Source organism: Vombatus ursinus, unplaced genomic scaffold (assembly GCF_900497805.2).
Source record: "Vombatus ursinus unplaced genomic scaffold, bare-nosed wombat genome assembly UNPS02014772.1, whole genome shotgun sequence".
Classification (NCBI taxonomy): domain Eukaryota; kingdom Metazoa; phylum Chordata; class Mammalia; order Diprotodontia; family Vombatidae; genus Vombatus; species Vombatus ursinus.
The window spans coordinates 35,565,587-35,588,594 of NW_020954550.1; the positions used below are offsets into that span (position 1 = coordinate 35,565,587).

General features: G+C 34.7%; 1 protein-coding gene across 6 annotated transcripts in view; it reads left to right on the forward strand.

Moving 5' to 3' along the window:
* RICTOR (RPTOR independent companion of MTOR complex 2) overlaps positions 1-23,008 on the forward strand; it is a 130,556-nt gene that overhangs the window by 67,411 nt on the left and 40,137 nt on the right. For 5 of the 6 annotated variants that reach the window (XM_027863345.1, XM_027863346.1, XM_027863348.1 and 2 more), the window contains exons 8-19: positions 1,563-1,732; positions 3,760-3,827; positions 5,493-5,560; positions 6,263-6,345; positions 10,113-10,200; positions 13,282-13,372; positions 13,483-13,549; positions 16,567-16,647; positions 19,035-19,135; positions 20,093-20,258; positions 20,601-20,702; positions 20,864-20,910. In XM_027863345.1, coding sequence (XP_027719146.1) covers positions 1,563-1,732; positions 3,760-3,827; positions 5,493-5,560; positions 6,263-6,345; positions 10,113-10,200; positions 13,282-13,372; positions 13,483-13,549; positions 16,567-16,647; positions 19,035-19,135; positions 20,093-20,258; positions 20,601-20,702; positions 20,864-20,910 — 1,132 coding nt within the window. Of the gene's footprint in view, positions 1-1,078; positions 1,149-1,562; positions 1,733-3,759; positions 3,828-5,492; positions 5,561-6,262; positions 6,346-10,112; positions 10,201-13,281; positions 13,373-13,482; positions 13,550-16,566; positions 16,648-19,034; positions 19,136-20,092; positions 20,259-20,600; positions 20,703-20,863; positions 20,911-23,008 lie in introns of those variants that run through there. The other variant, XM_027863350.1, reaches the window with a different exon arrangement.

Sequence of the window (23,008 nt, forward strand, 5' to 3'; positions counted from 1 at the left end):
TATATGAAATCCTTTTGAAATAAAATATAAATGCTAAATGGTATTATTTAATATTTACTTGTATGCTATTTCTTCTGAAGTATGCCTCAGGAGGCTGTGAGGTATAGTAGAAAGAGCATTGGTTCTGGAGTCAGATGACTTAAATTCAAACCTTGCTGGGTCTCAGTTTCCTCAACCATAAAAAGAGGGGGTTGGGCAGACTCAGTGGTCCCTTCTAGCCCTAGATCTGTGATCCTTTAATGCTTTGTCAGTTGAATGTTTTATAGTACTCCTACAGGTCCAATTTAATGCTTATCTTGTACATTAGACTCTATTTCTTTTTCTGTTAAAAATCATATTGATGACTAAGCATTGCTGAGGCTTGGTGACTTCCTTAAGTTTTTAGAACTAGAAGCAACCAAATTTTCACCTTTTTTGAGGAATTTTCCCTGAACTATGCATCCTAATGCCATGCTTGCCCAGCTTAAACTGAAATTCAAAACAAGGTGGATTTTTCTTTTTCCTATTTCCCTCCTGCCCTTATGAACCTCTCAGAATAAGAATTAAGCAGCTGCCATTCTTCTAAAAGCTTTCTACCTTCTGTGCAAGTATTTGATTAAGCCTTCTTTCCTTGAATAATTTTTACTCCCTCTGTCTACAAATATGTTCATACTATGGAATTTGACAGGAAAATGGAAGGGCTAATATAATGTGGCCTAGCACAAACAGAATTACATATTGGAAAGTTCTTGAGACAGATATTATTGTTCATGTAGAATTTATTCCACATCAGTCATTAAAAATTTCATATAGAAATGTTGAAACTTTTCAAAAATTCTTTGTAATGTATAAGGAGTGAATTGTGGCTCAGTGATTGGCTTCTTCACTATGACTATATTATGATTTATAGTGAATTTCCTATGAAAAAGATTTTGACCCCAAAATAGTATTCCTCAGCTTAATCCACCCACCTTATTTACCAGACATGGCTCCAAGTGATTCTTGGCTGTTTCCAAAAATCAAATCCACCCTAAAAGGATGAAAATTTTGTCACCATTGAAAATATTCAAAAGAATGTGATGAAGGCTCTGAAGGCATTTCCAAAAGAGGAATTAAAAATGTTTTGAGCAGTGGCCTGCAGCATTGGAATAAATGTATAGTCTTCCAAGGTAATTACTTTGAAGGGGACAAAATTCTTTGATTTGTAAGGTCTCTGGTATGTTAAATCACTAACATTACTTTATAGTCACCCCTCCTATGTAATGATTTATTAAATTTTAAATCATGTATTGAAGGAAAATAATTGCCATTTTTGTCTGAAAGTATCTTTTGCTGTCTCACGTGAATATTAATTTCATTATTGAATATTAAATTATAATTTACAAGTTTCACATTATCTTTAAATTTATCTGCAATCCGCTTTAGCATCACTGAGCAAAAAGGTCTTTGTTTTTAAATCACCCATCTTGTTACATACTCAGTATAAGCATAATTACCTTTTTATTATTTATATACTTAGAGAGATTTTTCCTAGTACAATTTATTCTTTCTTTTATTTAAAAATTTTATTTCTTTTCCTGTAGCACTTCAGAATCCAGAGGTGGTGGCTCTCCGAGGTGGACTAAGTACCATCCTAAAAAATGTGATTGATTGCCAATTAAGCCGAATAAATGAGGCCCTTATTACTACAGTTTTGCACCTTCTGAATCATCCAAAGACTCGGCAGTATGTACGAGCAGATGTAGAGTTAGAGGTAGATGTTTTTTCCTTTTTTCAGTTTTATACATTTAAGTTTTTTATTTGAAAATTCTCACAGCACAATATCAGTTTAATACACTCAACTCAGTAATATTTATTGTATAGTTAAACCTCATTCATTTTGGCTTCACTGATTAAGAATTTATGATTATTCATCTTATGTTGATCTGAAAGTTACCATTGCTCTTTCTGTGAAAGAAAGGACTAATTCCATTTATAAATTCAGTAAGGCAGACTAAGAAGACCTCCACTGTGAAATCCTTTGTTAGTCACTAAAGCAGTTTATTTTTTATTATCTGTAATTGATATTTTTTATTAATTCAGTTAGGCTTTCTCCCAGTTCATCTGAAATAGTGAGGTTAATTGTGTGGAGAACTTAATCAAAATCCTAAGAAGAGATAAGTTCAGGCATATAAGGTGAAAGCAAAGGTGAGAGAAAGTAGACTATGATGGTTATTTGTGTGTATACACATTTTTATCATTTACTATATCCTAGATTCTTTGCTTTAAATTGGGGGCACAATCAAAGGGAGACTAAGTGATTAGTGAAGGGTGATTAAAGTGATAAAGCAGTGATGTCATTTTTCAAATAACCATTGGTGATCCCTAGCCCCAATGAAGGGCTTTATGTATGAGAATATTCTTGGATTAGTTTAATGTTATGGCTATATTAAGTTTGTTAATTGGGTATGGATACTAGGTGTCTTTGTGTGTTTTGATCTTTGAGTATGAAACTGAAGTTAGCTTATGTCATGAATTAATAGGATTATAAGATCATAGATTTAGATCTGGAAAGGACATTGTAGGTCATCAGTCTAACTCCTTCATTTTATAAATAGAGAAACAGAGACCTAGAGAGGTTAGTGACTTGGTCATTTTCCCACATAGAGGAAGTGGCAGAACCAGTATTTGAACCCGATGCCCACTGACTCCCAACCTAATACTCTAATTGCTTAATTACAGCATTCTCCTTAAGAGCAAATTGTACATTCACTGTTTAAAGGAATCTTATGGGTGTAAACTAGAATCTGTGATGTTTTACAAGTGAATTTTTTTTTATCTTATTTAGAACAAGATGCTAATTTTGAATTTGGAGAGGTAGTAAACTATTTAGTTATTTGCACACAATGAGGCTACAGGTTACCAATGTGTTAAAGTTCACAGTAGACCTTAACGTTTGGACATATTTGCTTATACTTTTTCTTGAGAGGGCGGGGGCGGGGTTAATGAGACCTTCTGAAACTGAAGCAGAGAAGAATGATAATCAGGAAGAAAGTAATAAATTCACCCCCTCCCAAAGTGAGGGGAAAACATGGAAATAAAAATGAGTAGATGGGGAACTCTCATTACTCATCACAGTTGTAGCTAGTATCAAGCCAGTGTTATTTATCCTAACACATAGATGATCCTCAGCATTTACAAAACTTCACTTCTTTCATTACATGTGAACAGTGTGCTAAGTGGAATGAGTGCTATTTATTATCTGAATGAGAAGACCTGAGTTCAACACCTGTCTCTGTTATTTTTATTTAACTGGGCCTCAGTTTTCTCATCTGCAAAGTGAAATTATTGGACTTAGGTGACCATGAATGTCCCTTCTGTCTCTAAATCAGTGGTCTTAATAATCATAATAAATCAGTTACTGACACATTCAACCGTTTTATCCAAAACACTGATCTCCTTTTCTTTCCGTAGAAGCTGTGTTTTGAATTTTGATAGGCACAAACTTGATTGACATATACATTCATTTTATGTATCTCTCTTTGTTCAGCCTGTCTTGAATTTTGCTACCTATGTTTTGTGTTCTTACTTAAATGAAAAGAAGTCCTATTTTAAAACTTTTTTTAAAATTAAACTAAACTTTCCCCCCAGGATTACTCTTTGTTTACCAGTGGTTTTTACTTATTATTACCTGGCTTAAATACTTAAATTCTCTTGGAATAAAATTGGAGGGAAGTGAAAATAAATTCAGTTTATTATAAAGATAATATGGTCATAACAAGTACTATTCTTTATTTTTAGAGAATCTTAGCACCATATACAGATTTTCACTACAGGCATAATCCAGACACAGCAGAAGGACAGCTCAAGTAAGTGCCAGATGTTTCCTATTAGTTGAAAATTTACAGTATGCTACTTATTTTCTTTTTTAATTTTCAAAGTTCATATTGTCAGCAGTCTTCTTTGACTCTCCTGAAAATTAAAGGAGAGATAATGACTCTATATTCTTTGTTTAACTGAAATGTTTGTTTTCAATCATAATGTAACATGAGCTTATTATTAAGATTTCATTCAAATGTTAGATCTCAAAGAGCATTAAAGCTTCAGGAATTGTAAATCTTAGTTTCATTTTTTTATTGATAAATGTGTGGGATAGAATGGGGATAATTTTATAATATTTGATTTTTATAACTTATTCTAAAAATTAAAGGTATTAGAGTAAGGGAAAGAAAACACCAGGGTTGGGAAAGCAAATGGAGATTGCTTTAACAGAGTAAATGCTTGTTCCAAGTCAGGAAGACTTGGGTTCAAATACCTCCCTTAATCAGCAGGCATTTATTATGTACCTACTATGTGCAGGGAACTGTTAGACCCTGGGAATACAAAGACAGAAGTGAAATAGCCCCTGTCCTTAAGGAGCTTAAATTCTATCAAGGGAAACATTCACATATGTAGGACAGTACAAAGCAGATGTGAAGTCACCTTGTGGGAAAGGTGCCAGGGGACCAGGTAAGATTTCCTGTAGAAAGTAACAATCACCCAGTGTGACCTCAACAAGTCCCTTAACCTCTCAGTGCCCTGGGTAACTCTTTAAGGATGAGAATGAGTTAGTTTTCTCATAATGAGTTTCTTTTCAAGCAAGTTCATGGGATAGAAATACAAAAATGAAAAAGTCATCACCATCAGAGCACTTATGTATTGCTAGGGGGATGCAACATGTTCACAGATAAATGCAGAATATATGCATAATAAGCAGTGAAAGGGTGAAAATTCACTGATAACTGGGGAATACCTCTTTTTGGAGCAAGCAGCACTTGAATTGTGTTTGGAGTAGAGCTGTCAGGTTCAAATGGTAGAGGTGAGGTAAAAGAGCATTTCACTATGAGGGTAGATTTGAGTGGGTTGAGACTGCAGAAATACATATTAGGAAGCTATGAATTCTAGATAGGGAGTGATAAGGGTTGAGGAATAGGATGATTATGTGGAGAGAAAAAGTGATAGGTGGAAGAGATGTTAAAAAGTAGAATCAGTAAGACTTGGCAACTGATTAGATATGAAGGGAGAAGGAGAAAAAAGAGTTGAGAATAATCCCTAAGTAGAGAACCTGGATAACCAGAAGAATGGTGGTATGCTCAACAGGAATAGGGAAATGAAGAGAAAGAGGTGAGTTTATGTATGTTGAGTTTGAGATGCCTGTGAGATATCCAGGCAGGTGGTGTTACAGAAATGAGTCTCGAGCGAGATGTGAGGGCTGGGCTTTTAGAGTTTGGCATTAGATGATAATTGGCATATAGATGATAGGTGAATCAGTGGGAGTTGATGAAATCACCTAGAAAAAAGAGGGGAGAGTTCGGAACAGACTCTTAAGTACTGTTCATATAGGGAGTACAACATGGAAAATGAACCTGCAGAGGAGACCAGTGAAATCAAAAGTCTGGATACCCCCCAGAATATATTTCTATTTGTAGTACTCAAAAGCTTTAAACTTTACCATTTTCACCACTTTGATTCCTAAATATTCTGTTTCTTAATAGAGAAGACCGAGAAGCACGGTTCCTAGCTAGTAAAATGGGAATAGTAGCAACATTCCGATCATGGGCAGGTAAGTTCCTTCACTCTCTCTTATACATTTGACTTAAAGTTTCCTTATCATATATTAGAATCTTCTTTTTGCATATAACTCCCTTCAAAAATTGTTAGTTGTGCTCATAAAGTTATTTTGTACTTATAAAGACTTCATTTTCTTCACCCTTTAAATACAGGTGCTGAGCTTAATTTTCTCATTCAAGTTCCAGATAGCATTAATACTAAGTATCTTTGGGCTATTGAAAGTGGCATCTAGGCTTAGATTCTTAAAATCTAGCCACTGCTCAGATTCTTACAATCTTACAATAACTCACTAACATGCAGACTCCGTAAGAGTCTGCCCAGTATGACGGATGTTCTAATAAACCTTGTCTTTGGCTGGGGGAAAAAAATGTTTGTTTCACATTCCTTTGATAAGGGGTTGATAAGTGATACATAAACAATATGTACGACAAATAGTCATTCCCCAACAGAAATGCGTATTTACAGCCACGTGAAAAAAATGTTCCACATCAATAATAGTAAGAGAAATATAAATCAAACAATTCTATAATTTATATAATTATAAATATATAATTAATTTATATAATTTATACTAGAATGATATTTAAAATATTTTAAATTCTGGTTATAGCCAAATTGTTACAGATGCTACTTATTCATTGAAGAATTTGATTGCAATGGATATTAATGTTTCTACTTTATTTTTCTTAAACAGGTATAATCAGTTTATGTAAGCCTGGCAACTCTGGGATCCAGTCTCTAATTGGGGTACTTTGTATACCAAATATGGAAATACGGGTAGGTAAAATGTTTCGAATGGTTATTTTTTTCTTGACTTTTTATCCACACCTCTTTTCTTGGCAGGGATCATAGAGAGTACCATAAATTTAGATTTGTAAAGGATTTTTCGAGGTCATCTAATATAGCTGCCTCTTATAGATGAGGGAACAGGAGCTCAGAAAGGGCAGGTAACTTGCTGAAGGCCAAAGGTAGTAAGAGACAGAGTTAGGATACAAATTCAAGTCTTCTGATTCTAAATCTAATGCACTGTGCTGTGCTGACCCTTCAGTCAGAATAGAGACTCTGAAATTAAGTAGGATAACATTCAATAAGACCTTTGGTATAATAGAAAGGCAGTAGAATGGAAATCTTGATAGCTGATTTCCAATTCTAGGCTTTTACTTGCTTGTTGTATGACCCTGAGAAAGCCATTTGATCATGATGATCATGATGGACCTCAGTTTCCTCGTCTGTAAAAAGATGAAGTAGAATTAGGTGATTGCTAAGGTACTTTCCAGGGCTAATATTCTTTGGTTCTATGTTTATATATTTTGTGCTACAATATGTATGGTTAGTGTTCTGTAATGTATATCAACACTTTTGTTGTTAGAATTGTTTTTCAGTCATGTCTAACTCTTCATGAACCATTTTCGGGTTTTCTTGGCAAGGATACTGGAGTGGTTTGCCATTTTTTTTCTCCAGTTCAATTTTATAGATAAAGAAACTGAGGCAAATAGGGTTAAGTGACTTGCCTAGGGTCACACTAAGAAGGGTCTGAGGCCAGATTTGAACTTAGGTCTTCCTGACTCCAGGTCTGGTACTTTGTTCGCTGTGCCATCCAGTTTTCTTTGTTTTTCTCCTTTAGAGAAAAATGTGCTATTGCAAAGTGCCATATCAATCCAAACTATTAGTATTCCTGATTTTTAGAAGATTTTAATCTTAGTATTAAAGGATTAGTAAAAATAAACTTATTTACAAGGCACATTCATCAGCTTGAGAGGCATTGAGGAGCACTCAGATTGATGTTACTTCCTCTGATTCATTCTGTCTCTATAAGAAGATGGGCAGTTGTCATTTCTAAAATATATATAGAGCACTTGGTCAAATTTATAAGAATACAAGTTATTCCTCAATTGGCAAGTGGTCAAAGGATAGCAACAGGCAGTTTTCAGATGAAGAAATTAAAGCAATCTATAGGCATATGAAAAAATGCTCTAAATCACTATTGATTAGAATAGTCCTGCACAACATACAGCCCGCAAGTGGCCTACCAGCCACTTGGGAGGCCAGTGAAAAATGTAGAGTTGCCACTGTGCACTCTCCTGTTTGTCACCTGGCACATGATAACCAACCCTTATCAGTCTGTATCTAGTCTAACCTATCTGTGGCCGAAAGAAGTTGTGCAGATCTGGATTAGAGAAATGCGAATTAAAACAACTCTTAAGGTACCACCTCATACTTTGTCAGATTGGCTAATATGACAAAACAGGAAAATGACAAATGTTGGAGAAGATGTGGGAAAATTGGAATATAAATGCCTTGTTGATGGAGTTGTGAACTGATCCAACCATTCTGGAGAGCAATTTGAAACTATGCTCAAAGGGCTATAAAACTATGCATACCCTTTGATCCAGCAATACCACTACTAGGTCTGTATCCCAGAGAGATCATAAAAAAGAGAGAAGGACCCACATGTACAAAAATATTTATAGCACCTTTTTTTGTGGTAGCAAAGAATTGGAAATTGAGGGAATGCACATGGGAATGGCTGAACAAGTTGTGGTATATGAACGTAATGGAATACGATTGTGCCGTAAGAAATGATGAACAAAAAACCTGGAAAGACTTACATAAACTGTTGCTGAGTGAAGTGAGCAGGACCAGGAGAACGTTGTACACAATAACAGCAACACTATTTGATGACCAACTTTGACAGACTTAGCTCTTCTCAGCAATGCAATGATCTAAGACAATTCCAAAAAACTCGTGATGGAAAATTCTGTCCACATCCAGAGAAAGAACTATGGAGTCTGAATGCAGATCACAGCATACTATTTTCTCTTTCTTTTTTTTTTCTTTCTTGTGGTTTTTCCCTTTTGTTCTGATTCTTCTTTCACAACATGACTAATGTGGAAATATGTTTAATATGATTGTACATGTATAGCCTATATCAGATTGTGTGTCGTCTTGGGGAGGGGGAAGGGGACAGAGTAAGAAAAAGTTTTGGAACTTAAAATCTTATAAAAATGAATGTTGAAAACTATCTTTACATGTAATTAGAAAAAAAATAAAATACTATTTAGTGGGGACAAAAAAGATAGACAGTTGCTTAACCTGTCAGAACCCCCAGATGTATTTCTAAAATCATATGTCTGCATTGATGGAAGAAGTTTCACACAATAGGAGATCTTTACATCAACGAAAGGACAGGTCTCGACCTGCAGTGCCCTTCCACCTCTCAATTTTTTTTTATTTACAAATTTAAAAAATATTTTACAAATATTTTCCCTCTTATTTGATTGAGGCAAGAAAGGAGGACAAGCATGTTGGGTTGAAGATAGAAGAAGTAGGAAATAGCAGCTATATATAAAGAATAAAAAAAACTGAGACAAAAGCAGATAGTCAAATAGAAAAGAAGAGAGAGGGAGTAAGAGGCAATATAGCATAGTGGAGAGAGAGCTGGCCTTTGATTTAAGAAAGGCTTGGATTAGGTCTTACATCTGACACAGTAGCTTTTTTACCCTGGGCAAATCACTCTCAGTGCCCAGCCAACCCTCTAAGACTGGATGTTGCCCCAAAGATTTTAGTCTGCATTAGAAGAGGAAGCTGCTTAGTGCAATCTCCTCACAGATGGAATGACATCTCTAATTTTATTTTAATGGAACAAAAAGATTGTGAACAAAAGATTGATCACCTAAAGGGCATTATTCTTTTGACACTTTTTTGGACATTAGCCTCTCTTTGCTTTGTGCTACAGTAAGTTTCAGTGGAAAAATCCAAGGCAGAGGGAGTCTGCTAACCAGTAATGTTACTGAATTCTTCATTGTTATATACTGTAACATTATATGTTGACTCATATATTGGTCAGGCTCCACTAAGTCCAAGATGCCTCACAATTTTAGCCAGGTAGGGAATTTCACTTGTTATATTTCCTCATCAAAGCCTCTCATTCCTAGTAATTTGTTTGTAATCATTCTTTCAGGAAAAAGAAAGCCTAACCTACAATATACCAAAGCTGTACTATGTCCTCTTGCATGCATCAATAAAATCTATAGCTCAATGCCAAATCCTTCTGATTCTTCCTAGGCTGCATAGCTGGAGGAAGGAATAATCAGGCTTTCAGTGTAGCTGCTGTGGCTCCAGTTTTTCTACTCCTACCTCTCCCTTTGGTTTCAATGTGTCTGGTTTACCTCTCAAATAAAGAATGTAGGACCAGTAGTCCACATTCCCAGTATTTCAGTTTGTATAATTTCCTTTACCAAGAACATACCAGAGATTTTAAAAATAAATTTCAGGTTAAAGTGCACATTTCTTCTTAAATAAAGGGTTTATACATAGTGTGGGAGAGGGAGCATTGGACTTGGAATCAGATGACCTTGATCCCAGGTTTTATGCTTTCTAATTGGGTGACTCTGGGCAAAGTACTTAACCCCTTTGAGCCTCAGTTTCCTCTTCTGTAAAATGAGGATAGTAAGTTATACCAGCTACCTCACAAGATTGTCGGAATGAAACGAAAAGCTATATAAAATGTGTCCTGTATAAAATATGACTCTTTTTACTTGCAGCGGGGTCTGCTTGAAGTTCTCTATGATATATTTCGTCTGCCTCTACCTGTTGTGACTGAAGAGTTCATTGAAGCACTGCTCAGTGTAGGTAGGTATTGAAAACAAGATGCTGTCACTAATTGATTGATTCATACATGATATCTTTTTCCTGCTAGAAATTGTCATTTTATCATTATATAGTTATCCCTTCCACATTTTGGAGGTTGGGAGTGCAATGCTCCCGTGATCTGGCAAGTCCAAATAAAATTTTTTGTCCCTCACTTTGTACCAGTGAAGAAATCTGAATTATTATGGTATTAAAAGATATGTTGATATTATGCAATACTAAACATATGTTTTATGTATTTCTAAGTTTCTAAACTTTTCCTATGTCATCTGCTGGCCTTTGTGTGTTATCTGCAGCTTCCACAAAACTCCCCCAAAATTCCCATTTAATTTCTTATGCTGACCTGTGATATATCAAAATTACAATGGGGAAATCACAATGTGAAGGGATAACTAGTTTACAGTTCTTTTTCTTTAGAAAACAAGATTAATCTAATAAAAAACTTGTTATCATAACCTGTTCTGTTATTTTGATTACCCCAAATCTCAGATAAACAGCAGATAAGCAAATTCAGTTTTTAAAATTTATACTTAAATATATAAATGTACAAATCAGAAGTTGTATGAAGTCTTTCAAAATTCACACAAGACCAAAAAAATTGCCCTTGCTTTATAATAGACTCATAATTAACATATTAAAGTATAATTTTTTAAAATATAGTTTTGGGTTCTGTTCAAAGCTCCCTGGCAGCCAGAAAGACTAAGATCTCTATTAATTATTGATTTCCACAGAGAAAGAGTATTTAGAGCTCAGATTTAACCTCATATTTATGGGGATGCCTGTTTCTCACACAGCTGGAGGGGACATGATGGTGTGTGACTTATACCTTTTTATAGTTAGGAAGAGAAGGAATATACCGATTGAAGTGAAATACTATAACTCATTTTAAAATTTAATTGCTTTTGTTATTCTAGAAATCCACAAACAGTGTCCACATACTTCATTGTGGAGAGAGAGAGTACTTTTTAACAACCCCATGAATCAGTTCCTAAGATTAAGGAATTTTAATTTTCTCTATATGTTTCCATTGTCTTAAATGGTCATTGAAATGAAGACAAGATAGAGAAAATAGGAAAAATAAAAAGTCTTGCCACTTCTATTTTATAAATCAGGATAGGGAAAGATGTAGCTAGAAAACAATTCATATCAAAAAAGACAAAGAAAGTAATTTACAACAATACCCAAAAATGTATTAAACTATGCATATTCTTTGACCGATTGATACTACTTCTAAGTCTAACCTCCAAAGAGATCGGAGAAAGAGGAAAAAGACCCATATGTGTAAAAACATTTATGGCAACTCTTTTTGTGATGGCAACAAATTGGAAACTTAGGGCATGCCCATCAATTGGGGAATGGCTAAAAACTTTGTGGCATATTTATATGCTGGAATACTATTGTGCTGAATTGATGAAGGGTATGATTTCAGAAAAAGATGAGAAGACTTAGATGAACCAGTGCACATTAAAGTGAGCAGAACCAGGAGAACAATTTGTACAGTAACAATATCGTAAAGATAATCAACTTTGAAATACTTAGTAACTAATTAATACAATGACCAGCCACAATTACGAAGGACTGTTGATGAAACATGCTGCTTACTTCCAGACAGAGCAGATGGACTCAGTGCAGACTGAAATATATTTTCTTCTTTTTTTCTTTCTTGCTTTATTTGGAAGGGATGGGGTGGGTGGGGTGGGGAAGTCTGATGGGGAGCATGACTGTACATATTTGTAATAGATTTTGTTTATCTTGCCTTTTCAATGAGTAGGGGAGAGGGAGGAGGGGAGGAGAAAATTTGAAATTGAAAGTAAAATTTTGAAAAATAGCTAAGGTTTAAAACACACACACGCGCGCATGTGCAAAAAAAAAACCAAGAACAAGGAACCTTTGGTGGCTGCAAGCTCAATATAAGGATACAGTGTGATTTGGCTGTTAGGAAAGTTAATTTAGTCTTACGATACCATGTAGTAGTATTACTAAATTAGAGCGTTTAGAGCTACAATGTTGTTTTCAGTTCTGAATGCTACATTTACTAGGGAATTTGACGAACCACAGCATGCTCAGCTTTCCTTATTCACTCTCTGAAAAGGAAAAGTTGAAACCGTGTCATGAATGTTGTGTCATATCATATATTGAAGGAACTATGAGTATTTAGCTTGGAGAGAACTTAAAATAGAACAAGTACCTCCTGTGTGTTAGACTCTATGCTAAGCACTGAAGATCTAGAGAGAGGTAGAAGATAGTCTCTGCTCTCAGTGAGCGGAAGACAACAGGCAAATAACTAGGTACAAACAAGCTATTTACAGGCTAAATGGGAAATAGTCAATAGAGGGAAAGCACTAGCATTAAGGGGGATCAGGAAAGGCTTCCTGGATGAGGTGGAATTTAATTCAATTTGAAGGAAGTTGGGGAAGCAGGGAGGCAGAAGTGAGAAGGTTAAACATTACAGTACTTTTTAGATAGGAAGAGATATTTGCCTCATTTTATATAATTCCAGAGGATAAAACAAGATTTCTTAGCCATAAGTTACAGAGAGGTAGATTTAAGTTTAACATGGAGAAGAACTTCCTAACAGTTAACACCATCCCCAAAAGGTAGCCTGCTTTATGAGGTAGAATTCTAAGCAATTAAGGTATTCAGGCAGACGCTAAGTAACTCTTCAGTGAATTTATAAAAGGATTTTGTCCTCAATATAGCAGTTGAACTTGATATTATCTCGAGTACCTTCCAGTTATAAAATCCTATAAAGCAGGAGGTCTAAGTACACAATTCACAAACTTTTATTTAACTATAAATAATCAGTATTCATCTAAATACAAATGTCCATTATAAATACTATTTAAGTATTCATCAAATGCCCATTTTAAGTAAATGATATATTTCTAGCTTTTCTTTGAATGTGTTTTGTCTGATAAATCTCCCATATTTCTTCTGGGTACAACAGAATATTACCAAAAGTGATGTTTGTTTTTTTGTTTTTTTTTGTTTTGTTTTGTTTTTAAGAAAGCTGTGATAGGTACATTTCTTTATTCTTAATGGTGGCATTTTTATTGTTTTTAGATCCAAGTAGATTCCAAGATTGTTGGAGACTTTCAGATGGCTTTGTAGCAGCTGAAGCTAAAACTATTCTTCCCCATCGAGCCAGATCCAGGTAGAAATTAGTGACAGGAATTTTTTACATTTTTATTAGAATTTTTTTTTCCTAAAACATATAACATAATGAAAAACCATCTAAATTTTTTTGTGTTAATATGTTTTTAGACCGGACCTCATGGATAATTATTTGGCACTGGTACTTTCTGCTTTCATTACTAATGGACTTTTAGAGGTAAGTGAAATTAATTGTAAATAATATTTCCAAATTTACCTTACTTATTCTGATGATTTCTTTCAAAACAGCAAAATTAACTTCATCCATGTATAATGAGAGTCAGTATTAGAACACTAGACTTGGAGTGAAAAGACTTATTTTCCTTATTTAGAAAGTAAGAGTTAGGGGCAGCTAGTTGGAGCAGTGGATAGAGTACTGGCCCTGAAGTCAGGAGGACCTGAGTTCAAATCCCACCTCAGACCAAACACTTGACACTTAATTAGCTGTGTGACCCTGGGCAAGTCACTTAACCCCAATTGCCTTAAAAAAAAAAAAAAGTTAATAAATAATTCCTTCCTAGCTTAACTCGTGAAATTGTTATAAGGCAACATCAAATGAGATATTAAAGAACTCTATAAACTACATAAAAATGTAATTCACTTTAACAGACATTCATTAAGTGCTTGTTTATTTATTTTTGGTGAGACAGTTGGGGTTAAGTGACTTGCCCAGAGTCACACAACTAGTAAGTGTCAAGTGTCTGGTCTGATACAGGATTTAAACTTAGGTCCTCCTGACTCCAGGGCCATTGCTCTATTCACTGAGCCACCTAGCTGCCCCTATGTGCTTATTTTGTATAGAACATTGTGCTAGACTTTAGTGAGATACAAAGTTTAGATAAGACACAAACCCCACCTTCAGAGAGTTTATAGTCTGATAAGGCTCTGCTACACATGAATAATTACAAAACAGAATTTTCTCTAATAACGTCATAGGGATTTGCAAACAAACTGCCCTGTGAAGCCCAAAAATGGAAACCATCATGGCCTGGGAGGTCAAGATAGACTTTGTGAAAGGGATGGCATTTGAGATGAGCTATAAAAGGATGTAAAAATTTGAAGGGGTAGGGAGTGGACTGAAAAGGAAAGCAATCCAGATGTAAAGAATCCAAAGGATGAAAAGTGCCTCTTAAGAAGCTGTTTGTTCGGTAATTGACATATGTAGAGGAGAATAGTGAGAAAGCAACCTAGAAGGGTAGAATGGTACCAAATTGTGAGGGCCTTGAATGCCAGGCTAAGGAGTTTGAGCTTGAAATGAGGAATAATGTCATATTTACGCAGAAGGAATCTATAGTCTTGTACCTTTTTTTTTGAATGGAGTAGCAGAGGAAACTAGAATAAAATCTTAAAGACCTACAGTCAGTTCTGCTATAACTCTTGTTTTGAAAATGCACATTTGTTCTAATATGATTGACATATTAGGGGACAATTTGAACACAGTGAAAATTTTGCATTTGTTTATATGTAAGAATGCATAAAACTGCTCCCTAATGAAGTGAGCTCACATAGGAATACACAAAATTCATGCATGCACACACCTCAGACGTTTACCAGCTGCCTCAATTTCTAGTGTATGTTTTCCTACAAGGTAGTTTTTTTCCTATTCTTTTCCTTTTTACATATTAAAAAAAAAACCACATACACACACAATATCCCACACATGTCTGAATACTTTGCTTCAAAATTGCCAAGCAGGGAATGCAAAAGGAAAGCTTTAAATATTGAAGAGAAGCTTGAAATAAAATATTTTGAAAAAAATGATGTAATATGCATGTGATATCTCCCAAGAAAATGGTATAAAGGAATCCACATTATGAATCATTAGAGACAACTTGAATGAAAATCTACAGGAGCTGTAGGTGGAGGAGGGCTGTCTGGCACCCATGCATTTTATCACTCTCCCATTTTCCATCCTTGAGTTGTTTGGGCTGTCTTCCTCTCCCACCCTCCCCCACAACCCCCAGCCATTGTCTTTGCCAGCTCTGTGTTCATAGGAACCACACTACCACTATTTCATAATAATAAAAGCTCATATTTATTTAAGTGCTTACTATGTGCTAGGCACTGTGCTTAGTGCTTTATAGTTATCTCATTTGATCCTCACAACAACTCTGGCAGGTAGGAGCTATTATTATTCCTATTTTACAAGTGAGGAAACTGAAGCAAACAGGTTAATTAACTTGTTTAGGGTCATACGATATATGTCTAATGCTAGATTTGAACTAGGGTCTTCTGAATCCAGGCCTGGCCCTGTGCACTTTACTACCTAGCTGTCTATTTATTGTAGTATTTATGTATTTCTTAACCATTCGACATGTATTGAACTGTGCTGCTGTTTTTATTAGATCCTAATTTTTTTTATGTCACTAACAGAGTTTTTGAGTGTTGTGCCTCTTACCCCATTTCCCCTATAAACTATAGGTTTTACTGTTACATTTTGCATAGCACACTGATTTTACGAAGATATATGTCTCCTTATAGGAGAATTGACTGCATTTGGAGTCCATAGCACTAGTTCTAGTGAATAGTAATAAAAAGTCTGTACTAGTCTGGTGGCATCAGGAGAGAAGGGCTAAATGCAAGAAATTTTAGAAGTGGACTTCATCTTGGTAACTTTGAGATATGAAAGATGGAAGAAGGAAGAGTCAAAAAGGTGACATGAAGGTGTTAAATGTAGAAGATTGGGTGAATGGGTATGCTTCTGACATAGTCAGGAGAAGTAGGTTTCTAAGGAAAAGTTAATTAGTTTGAGAGTGAAAAAGGTAGGAAAGAAGAGAGAAAATGTCATGTGTGCAGGGTATGTTTAGTGTGGCCATACCTCCCCTAATGTGTCCGAAACATTATGGTATTGTGTTTCATTTTTAAGTTTGTATTTTTATTAGGAAGTTAGTTGTTCACTTTTTTAAAGTTCAGTTAAATTTTAGTTCTTTAGTTGGTAAATAAAAATAATTTCTTTATTCAATATGTTTGCCTTAAAAAAATTTCCCTGGGTGTACACTGTAATGAAATATGCTGCACATGACTGTGAATGAGGACCAGTAAGAATATGAGAGAACTATTTCTCAAGAGTAATGAAAAGACCAGCTAAGATTATGTACTATCAGTTTATAGTAGGTAAAATTAGCCTGAGATATTACATATCTATTATGAAATATCATAGCAAATTTTTCTTTTTTTTTTTTCCCCCCCTCAAAGGGTTTGGTTGAAGTAATAACAAGCAGTGATGACCATGTCTCGATTAGAGCTACAATCCTCTTAGGAGAACTTTTACATATGGTAAGTTCCATATCTCATGAATTGAACATAAGATTTTCTCAAGTTCATGGCTTTATAAATAACTATATTTAAAATGAATTATCTTTATAATTATAGGGGGGAATTCTTTCTTCCACCTGTCTCTTGATAATCTGTATCTCAGTCTGTAGTGGCATATTACATGTGTGCTTAACTGAAGTCTTTCTATTCCTTCTTTTGGCATGGAGGTGTCCCTGGATTCTCAAACACTATACCAGCAGAGCATAAACTCTGGCAGAGCCTACCCAGTTGGGAAAAAACCCACAAGAATGAGTTAGGGATAGATTAGATATGTTTGCCTTCAGAGAACCTGATTATGTACACATAGAGAGGTTCATCATCATATTGTCTGGAGAGTTTTGAATTTTTCAGCAGTTATCAGAAACATTCTGTGAAATCACAGTTGTGCTGTGCATTGGTGGTCTGCACTAATAACTCACAAATTATTATTTTAGATTAACAAACAAGTTAGTCTTATACTCACTGTATAGATTGATACTCCATAGCCATCCAAATCTTTACCTCTCTAACTTCCCACCCCAAAAGCCAATAAATCATATGTAGTAGTTACCCAGTTGGATATATAGCAGATGCAGAAAACTCTTGTGCTCAAACTGCTACTGTATGTAAAGAAATTCATACAAAATTGTCTTGTTTTAATAGAAATATATGTATATTTATGTTTGGAGGAATTTTTATTTTGCTTTTCTTGCTAAGTCAGCAACATCTGTAACTGGGGGACTGTTTTCCATAAGCTCTTTTTAACCCACAAAGACTGACTCCCTCTGTTATTGGTGCCTCTTATCAGAGTATAAATTTAGTTCAGCAGATTTAACAACAGTTTATTCAACATATATTATGTAAGCACTGTGTTAAATGCTTAGGATACAAAGGTGATAAATTATAGTCCTTGCCCATGAGAAGCTTTTATTCTAATAAATCATAAATTAGAGCCAAGATAATAGGAAGGAAAGGGTGAAAATAAACTTAGTATACTAGGATGGGGTGGGGTAAGGCCAAAAAAAAACTCCATGTTTTAAGTATGTGAAGATAAAATAGGACAGCCCAACCTCTTTGTAAAATATTGGCAAGTAAAATAAGTGCTTTGACAGATAACTAGAAAGCATTATCTACTACTGTCTCCTTTCTCCTCCTAGCTTCTAGACTCTTTAAAATTGCATTTTATTTATTTATTTTTTGGTAAGGCAATCGGAGTTAAGTGACTTACCCAGGGTCACAGAGCTAGTAAGTGTCAAGTGTCTGAGGCCAGATTTGAACTCAGGTCCTCCTGACTCCAAGGCTGGAGCTCTATCCACTGTGCCACCTAGCTGCCCCTAAAATTGCATTTTATAGTTTATAACTTCAAAGAGAGTTTCTCTTGGAAAAGTAATTATGGTGTTTGATATAGAGAAAAATGAGATGATTTGAATAGTAATTGCAAATTAATGGTCAATTAAAGAACTGTTCATTTTGACTTCCTTTACTGCCTGTAATATTGAGCAGATATTTTTGCTCCTTCAGTAAGGGTCTACAGGCTTTAAAGTATGATTTTGGATTTGAGACCTGACCCAAGACATCCTTACAGTAAGAATACACACTCAAACATATATTGCTTTGTCTTATTTCCCCCAATGTGTAATTGTACCAATATTGGTTTTCCAAAAAGACAAGCCAAATCAAAGTCTCACTAAATGTATATTCAGGTTTCTATTCAAACTGTAAGGATGATTTAAAACTTTTATTTAGAGAGTGCCATTTAAGATAAATCAGGTTCAATGATTTCAGATTCACACATACTCAGATAAGAAATTTTTCAAGAAGATAACCAATTTGAATTCAGTTAAATGCCACTTAATGCCACTTAAAAAAAACTATATTGAATTAAAAGGCCAATGACTATTGGGATGTGCATGATTTATTTAATGTAATGTAAGTATAAACATATGTATCTTCCATATATATATATATATATACACACACACACACATACACATATCCTCCACTGAAATCCTACTTAGATATCTCATCCTGGCATGGATGTGACCTTGGGTTCTTGAGCACAACTTTGGCGGGTCCTCCCAAGCTGGAAAGGTTTCAGGTACAAGTGCTTCTTGCCTGACTATGTCAGTTGTCTGAAGATTAGCCTGGATGAGTTTGTAGAAGCTCCTCTCTAGAGGCCTAGCTGCATGGTAATTCTATTTTCCAGCAACAACAACTGATAAAGACCATCTTTTAAGGTGTTGAGGGGTTGCAGTTTGCATTGGTAGAGGGATTTACCCATACTGATAAAATCACAGATCATTTAAGTAATGAAATCAGCATTTAGGAATTAGGGACTTATGGTATATTCATGTGGTATTTGTTTTCAGGCAAACACAATCCTTCCTCATTCACATAGCCATCATTTGCACTGTTTACCAACGCTAATGAATATGGCAGCATCCTTTGACATCTCTAAAGAGAAAAGACTGTAAGTATGAGCTGTACCAGATCTTTAAAGATAGTTAGCATGTGTAAGTTTTATTATAATTACTTTAAGTTCACATGTATGGTATTTATGACAGATGTTAGTGCAGGTAAGGAAAAAAAAACCTTAACACGCAAAAATGCATAGCATTTCTCTTATAGATTACACAGCTGATGTGACAGTAAAATCATATCAGGATTCTTCATTACTCTTTTTCCATCAGTTATTTGAGGTCATTCATGCAGACTACTTGCAATAATAATACTTTTTTTAAAAAAAGAAATGAGTAGTAGTGGAGAATTGATTTTTTATGTATATCATTTTAAATACTATAAACGTGAAGCCAAAATTGTATTATAGGCACAGATAACTCTCTAGATTCTCAGTACTGAAATGGGTGTAGACAAAGTTTGCAAAAACAAGAAAGCTGCACTATCGCTGGCATTGTAATGCTTAAAATTTAGACTGGGAGGAAATGGAGAGAGCTAGGTTAAAAGGGAAAGGCAGGCTGGGTTGGTAGAAGTTCACCGTAGGGAATTGGAGACTCATATTGGCCTAGTTCTATTTGTCCTTTCCTCACCCAGATTTTAAAAACTTAAATGACCATGCTCTGACACTCGGTAGTGCACGTAGTATATCTGTTTTCTGGTTTAGTTCCACATCTATCACTTTTTACTCTTTGGAGAAGTATTCTACATTTTTAGGGCTGAAAGTATGAATTAGGATCAAGACTGCTGATAAATTTAGTAGCCTAGTTACATCAGTTGTTTTGCAAAATATAGGAAGTAACAGTGACTTTTTTTATGGAAATCCAAAGTAAAATGTGGTCCCGTAATTTTTTAATTAGCTATCTCTTGCATTAGAATTCTACCAGCTGTGGCCTGATTTACCATAGTAACAACTTTAAAAGAATTTATGCTTTGTTGTAGTAATAACTACAGGGTTTTTTTTCCTTATTAGGCGAGCCAGTGCAGCTCTGAACTGCTTAAAACGCTTTCATGAGATGAAGAAACGAGGGCCTAAGCCTTATAGTCTTCATTTAGATCACATTGTTCAGAAAGCGATGGCAACACACCAAAAAAGGGATCAGTACCTCCGAGTTCAGAAAGATATTTTTGTTTTGAAGGTATTTATGTGAAGCCTTAATTTAAGTGATTTTGACTTGTGACATTTCTTATTTCAAACTGCATATATAATTTTATTAAAAAATATTTTATTTTCATAATTCTTATTTATTTTCTTTCTGTGGGAAGCATTTAGAATTAATATTTTAACTTTAATAGTTTTTAGATGCCACTTTGACATCTATGATTGAATTATATCCTTAAATGATAAAGCCTTTTGGGGGGTAGAGGGGCACATTGAAAATTTGGTGTGGTTTTTTTTTTTTTTTGGTGGTTTGTTTTGGTGTGTGTATCTGATTAATTTGATGCAAAATAATTTTCCTTCCCACTTTCTAATGGCCCAGGATACAGAGGAAGCTCTGATGACCAATCTTAGAGACAGCCAAGTTCTTCATCATAAAGAGAATCTTGAATGGAATTGGAATCTCATAGGCACCATTCTTAAGGTAGGACAGAGTATTTTGTGATTTGATGAAATGGTTTTAAGTATATACTTCTTGTTGCTTCAGATCCTGTTTTTGATTGTTGGTTTTTAATGCCTCCATAAATATTTAGGAATTGATGGTTTAAAAGACAGTTTCTACATAATCCATTATCTTTTTTCTAGTGGCCAAATATAAATCTAAGAAACTATAAGGATGAACAATTACACAGGTATGTAAGAACTACGTAAATTCACTACTTGGGGAGTATTACCCCATAATTATTAAAATTAGTCATTCAGTATCATATACAACTTGTATTCATTTCTTTTATACTAGGAAGTGTGTAGGCCTGTGTGGCCATGGGTAAGTCATTAAAGTTTGAATGTTCCAGGCAGCTCTCTAAAACTGTACGTCACAGACAAGTCTCTTTTGTAGCATCATTGTGGGGAAGTTGTCCCCATGCTGATGAAGCCACAGATCCATACCCCAAAATAATATTTTAATTGGAATAGATAAATTGATTAATTTGATCATAGTGAGGTATTTTTTTCATTCACAAAAAGGTTATGTTTTGTCTGCTTCATGCAAACTTTTTTTTTTTTTTTTAATTTTAAAATTTAGGAAATTTCCTATTTTTTGAAAATGTACGTTTTTTATTTCAGTTTTGATACAGATTAACCAATTTAGTTTAGTCATTCACTAATCTGAATTTCTAAGACTAAGAGACTTTCACAGTGGATTGTAGAGTAGCGAACCCAATGATGATAACAGGCATTCAATAAGTATTTTTAATTTTGATAATGATTTGTTAGATTATTTCCAGCTTGATTTCCTCCATATACCAATTTCCTCCATATCCAACTAAAGCTGGTGACTGTTTTTAACCTGCCCCAGTAGCTCCACTTTGTTCTGTCCTTGAGTGATTTGTGGACAACTCTTAACCACTCAGTTGTTTTCTTTGTACTTCACCCCAATCCCCAAGACCCAGCCTCCTTTTTTCCTGAATAGCCTGGTAATTGTGGGAAGTCTCAGGTGATCAAGGCAAAGTTTAGGAGCACCTCATCTAAATCATTCTGTAGACAGTGCACAAAACTTTTCTCATTAGAAATGCTGAAGTTCAATTAGTTTAAGCCATTTTGGGGTAGGGAAGATTTAATATTACTTTAAGATTTTCTTTAGTATAAAAACACATTTTTAATGATTTAGATTTTCCACCAAGTTTTAGTGATTACAGTGTATATATGAGACATCCATGTCAACATTTTTTTGGTTAATTATAATGATAAAAATAATAATAGCTATCATTTATGTAGTACTTTAAAATTTTTAAAACCTTCTGCATATATTCTCATTTGATTCTCAGGACACCCTGGGAGATCAGTGCTAGCGTGATTTCCATTTTACAAGTGAGGGGTTGAGAGAGGTATGGTGACTTTAACAAGGTAACATGACTAGGAAGTGTCAGAGGGAGGATTTGAACTTGGCTCTTCCAGACTCCAAGTCTAATTCTTTTCCCATTATTCCACTTAGCAAACATTCCCTGCAGTAGTGATGATTTTTAAATCTGACAAACATGTATAATATTGTACTGACAGAACACAGCGGTTAATTAAAAATATATTAATATCTTTTTTAACATCCCAGTTATTTCCCAATATGCCCTTCCTACCCAGAATTCTGTCCTGTAAACTGAGATTCAGAAACTAAGACACAGTTCAGGAAAACCATCTGATCTCTCTTCTACAATGAAAAAAGTGGCACTTGATTAATTTAGCTGAGAATATGATGTGCAAGAATAATACTTTGTGGCATTAATAAAATACTTTAGGCATTGGTGATCATTGTGTAGGGAATTTTCAGTATCAAAACTCTGTCAGTACATGTCACAACCCCTATGACTTAGGTAAGTTCTAGGAAGTTGCCTAAGATTAAGTGATTTGCCCAGGGTCACACAGGTAATAAGTGTCAGAGGTGGATTGTGAACCCAGGTCTTATTGACTCTTAAAGTCAAGCATTATAACCATTATGCATATATTGAATTTCTTTGATAAAATAAACTGTAGTAGTGATCAAATTAAATTATTTCAAATTAACTTGTTTTGATTTTTTGCTGACTTGTTAACCATGGAAACTAAGAAATCATAGAATTTTGAAACTTGCTTACTGTTATGTAGTATGACATGATTTTATGGAATCATGGGAAAAATATCTCCTGTACTACATAGGAAGATTGACATCTAAGAGCCCCAATAACTCACTTCCTCTTCTATCCAGCTTCATCCGCTGGCTTTTATAATGCCTATTTTTTTCTAGCCAAGTTTTTTTCA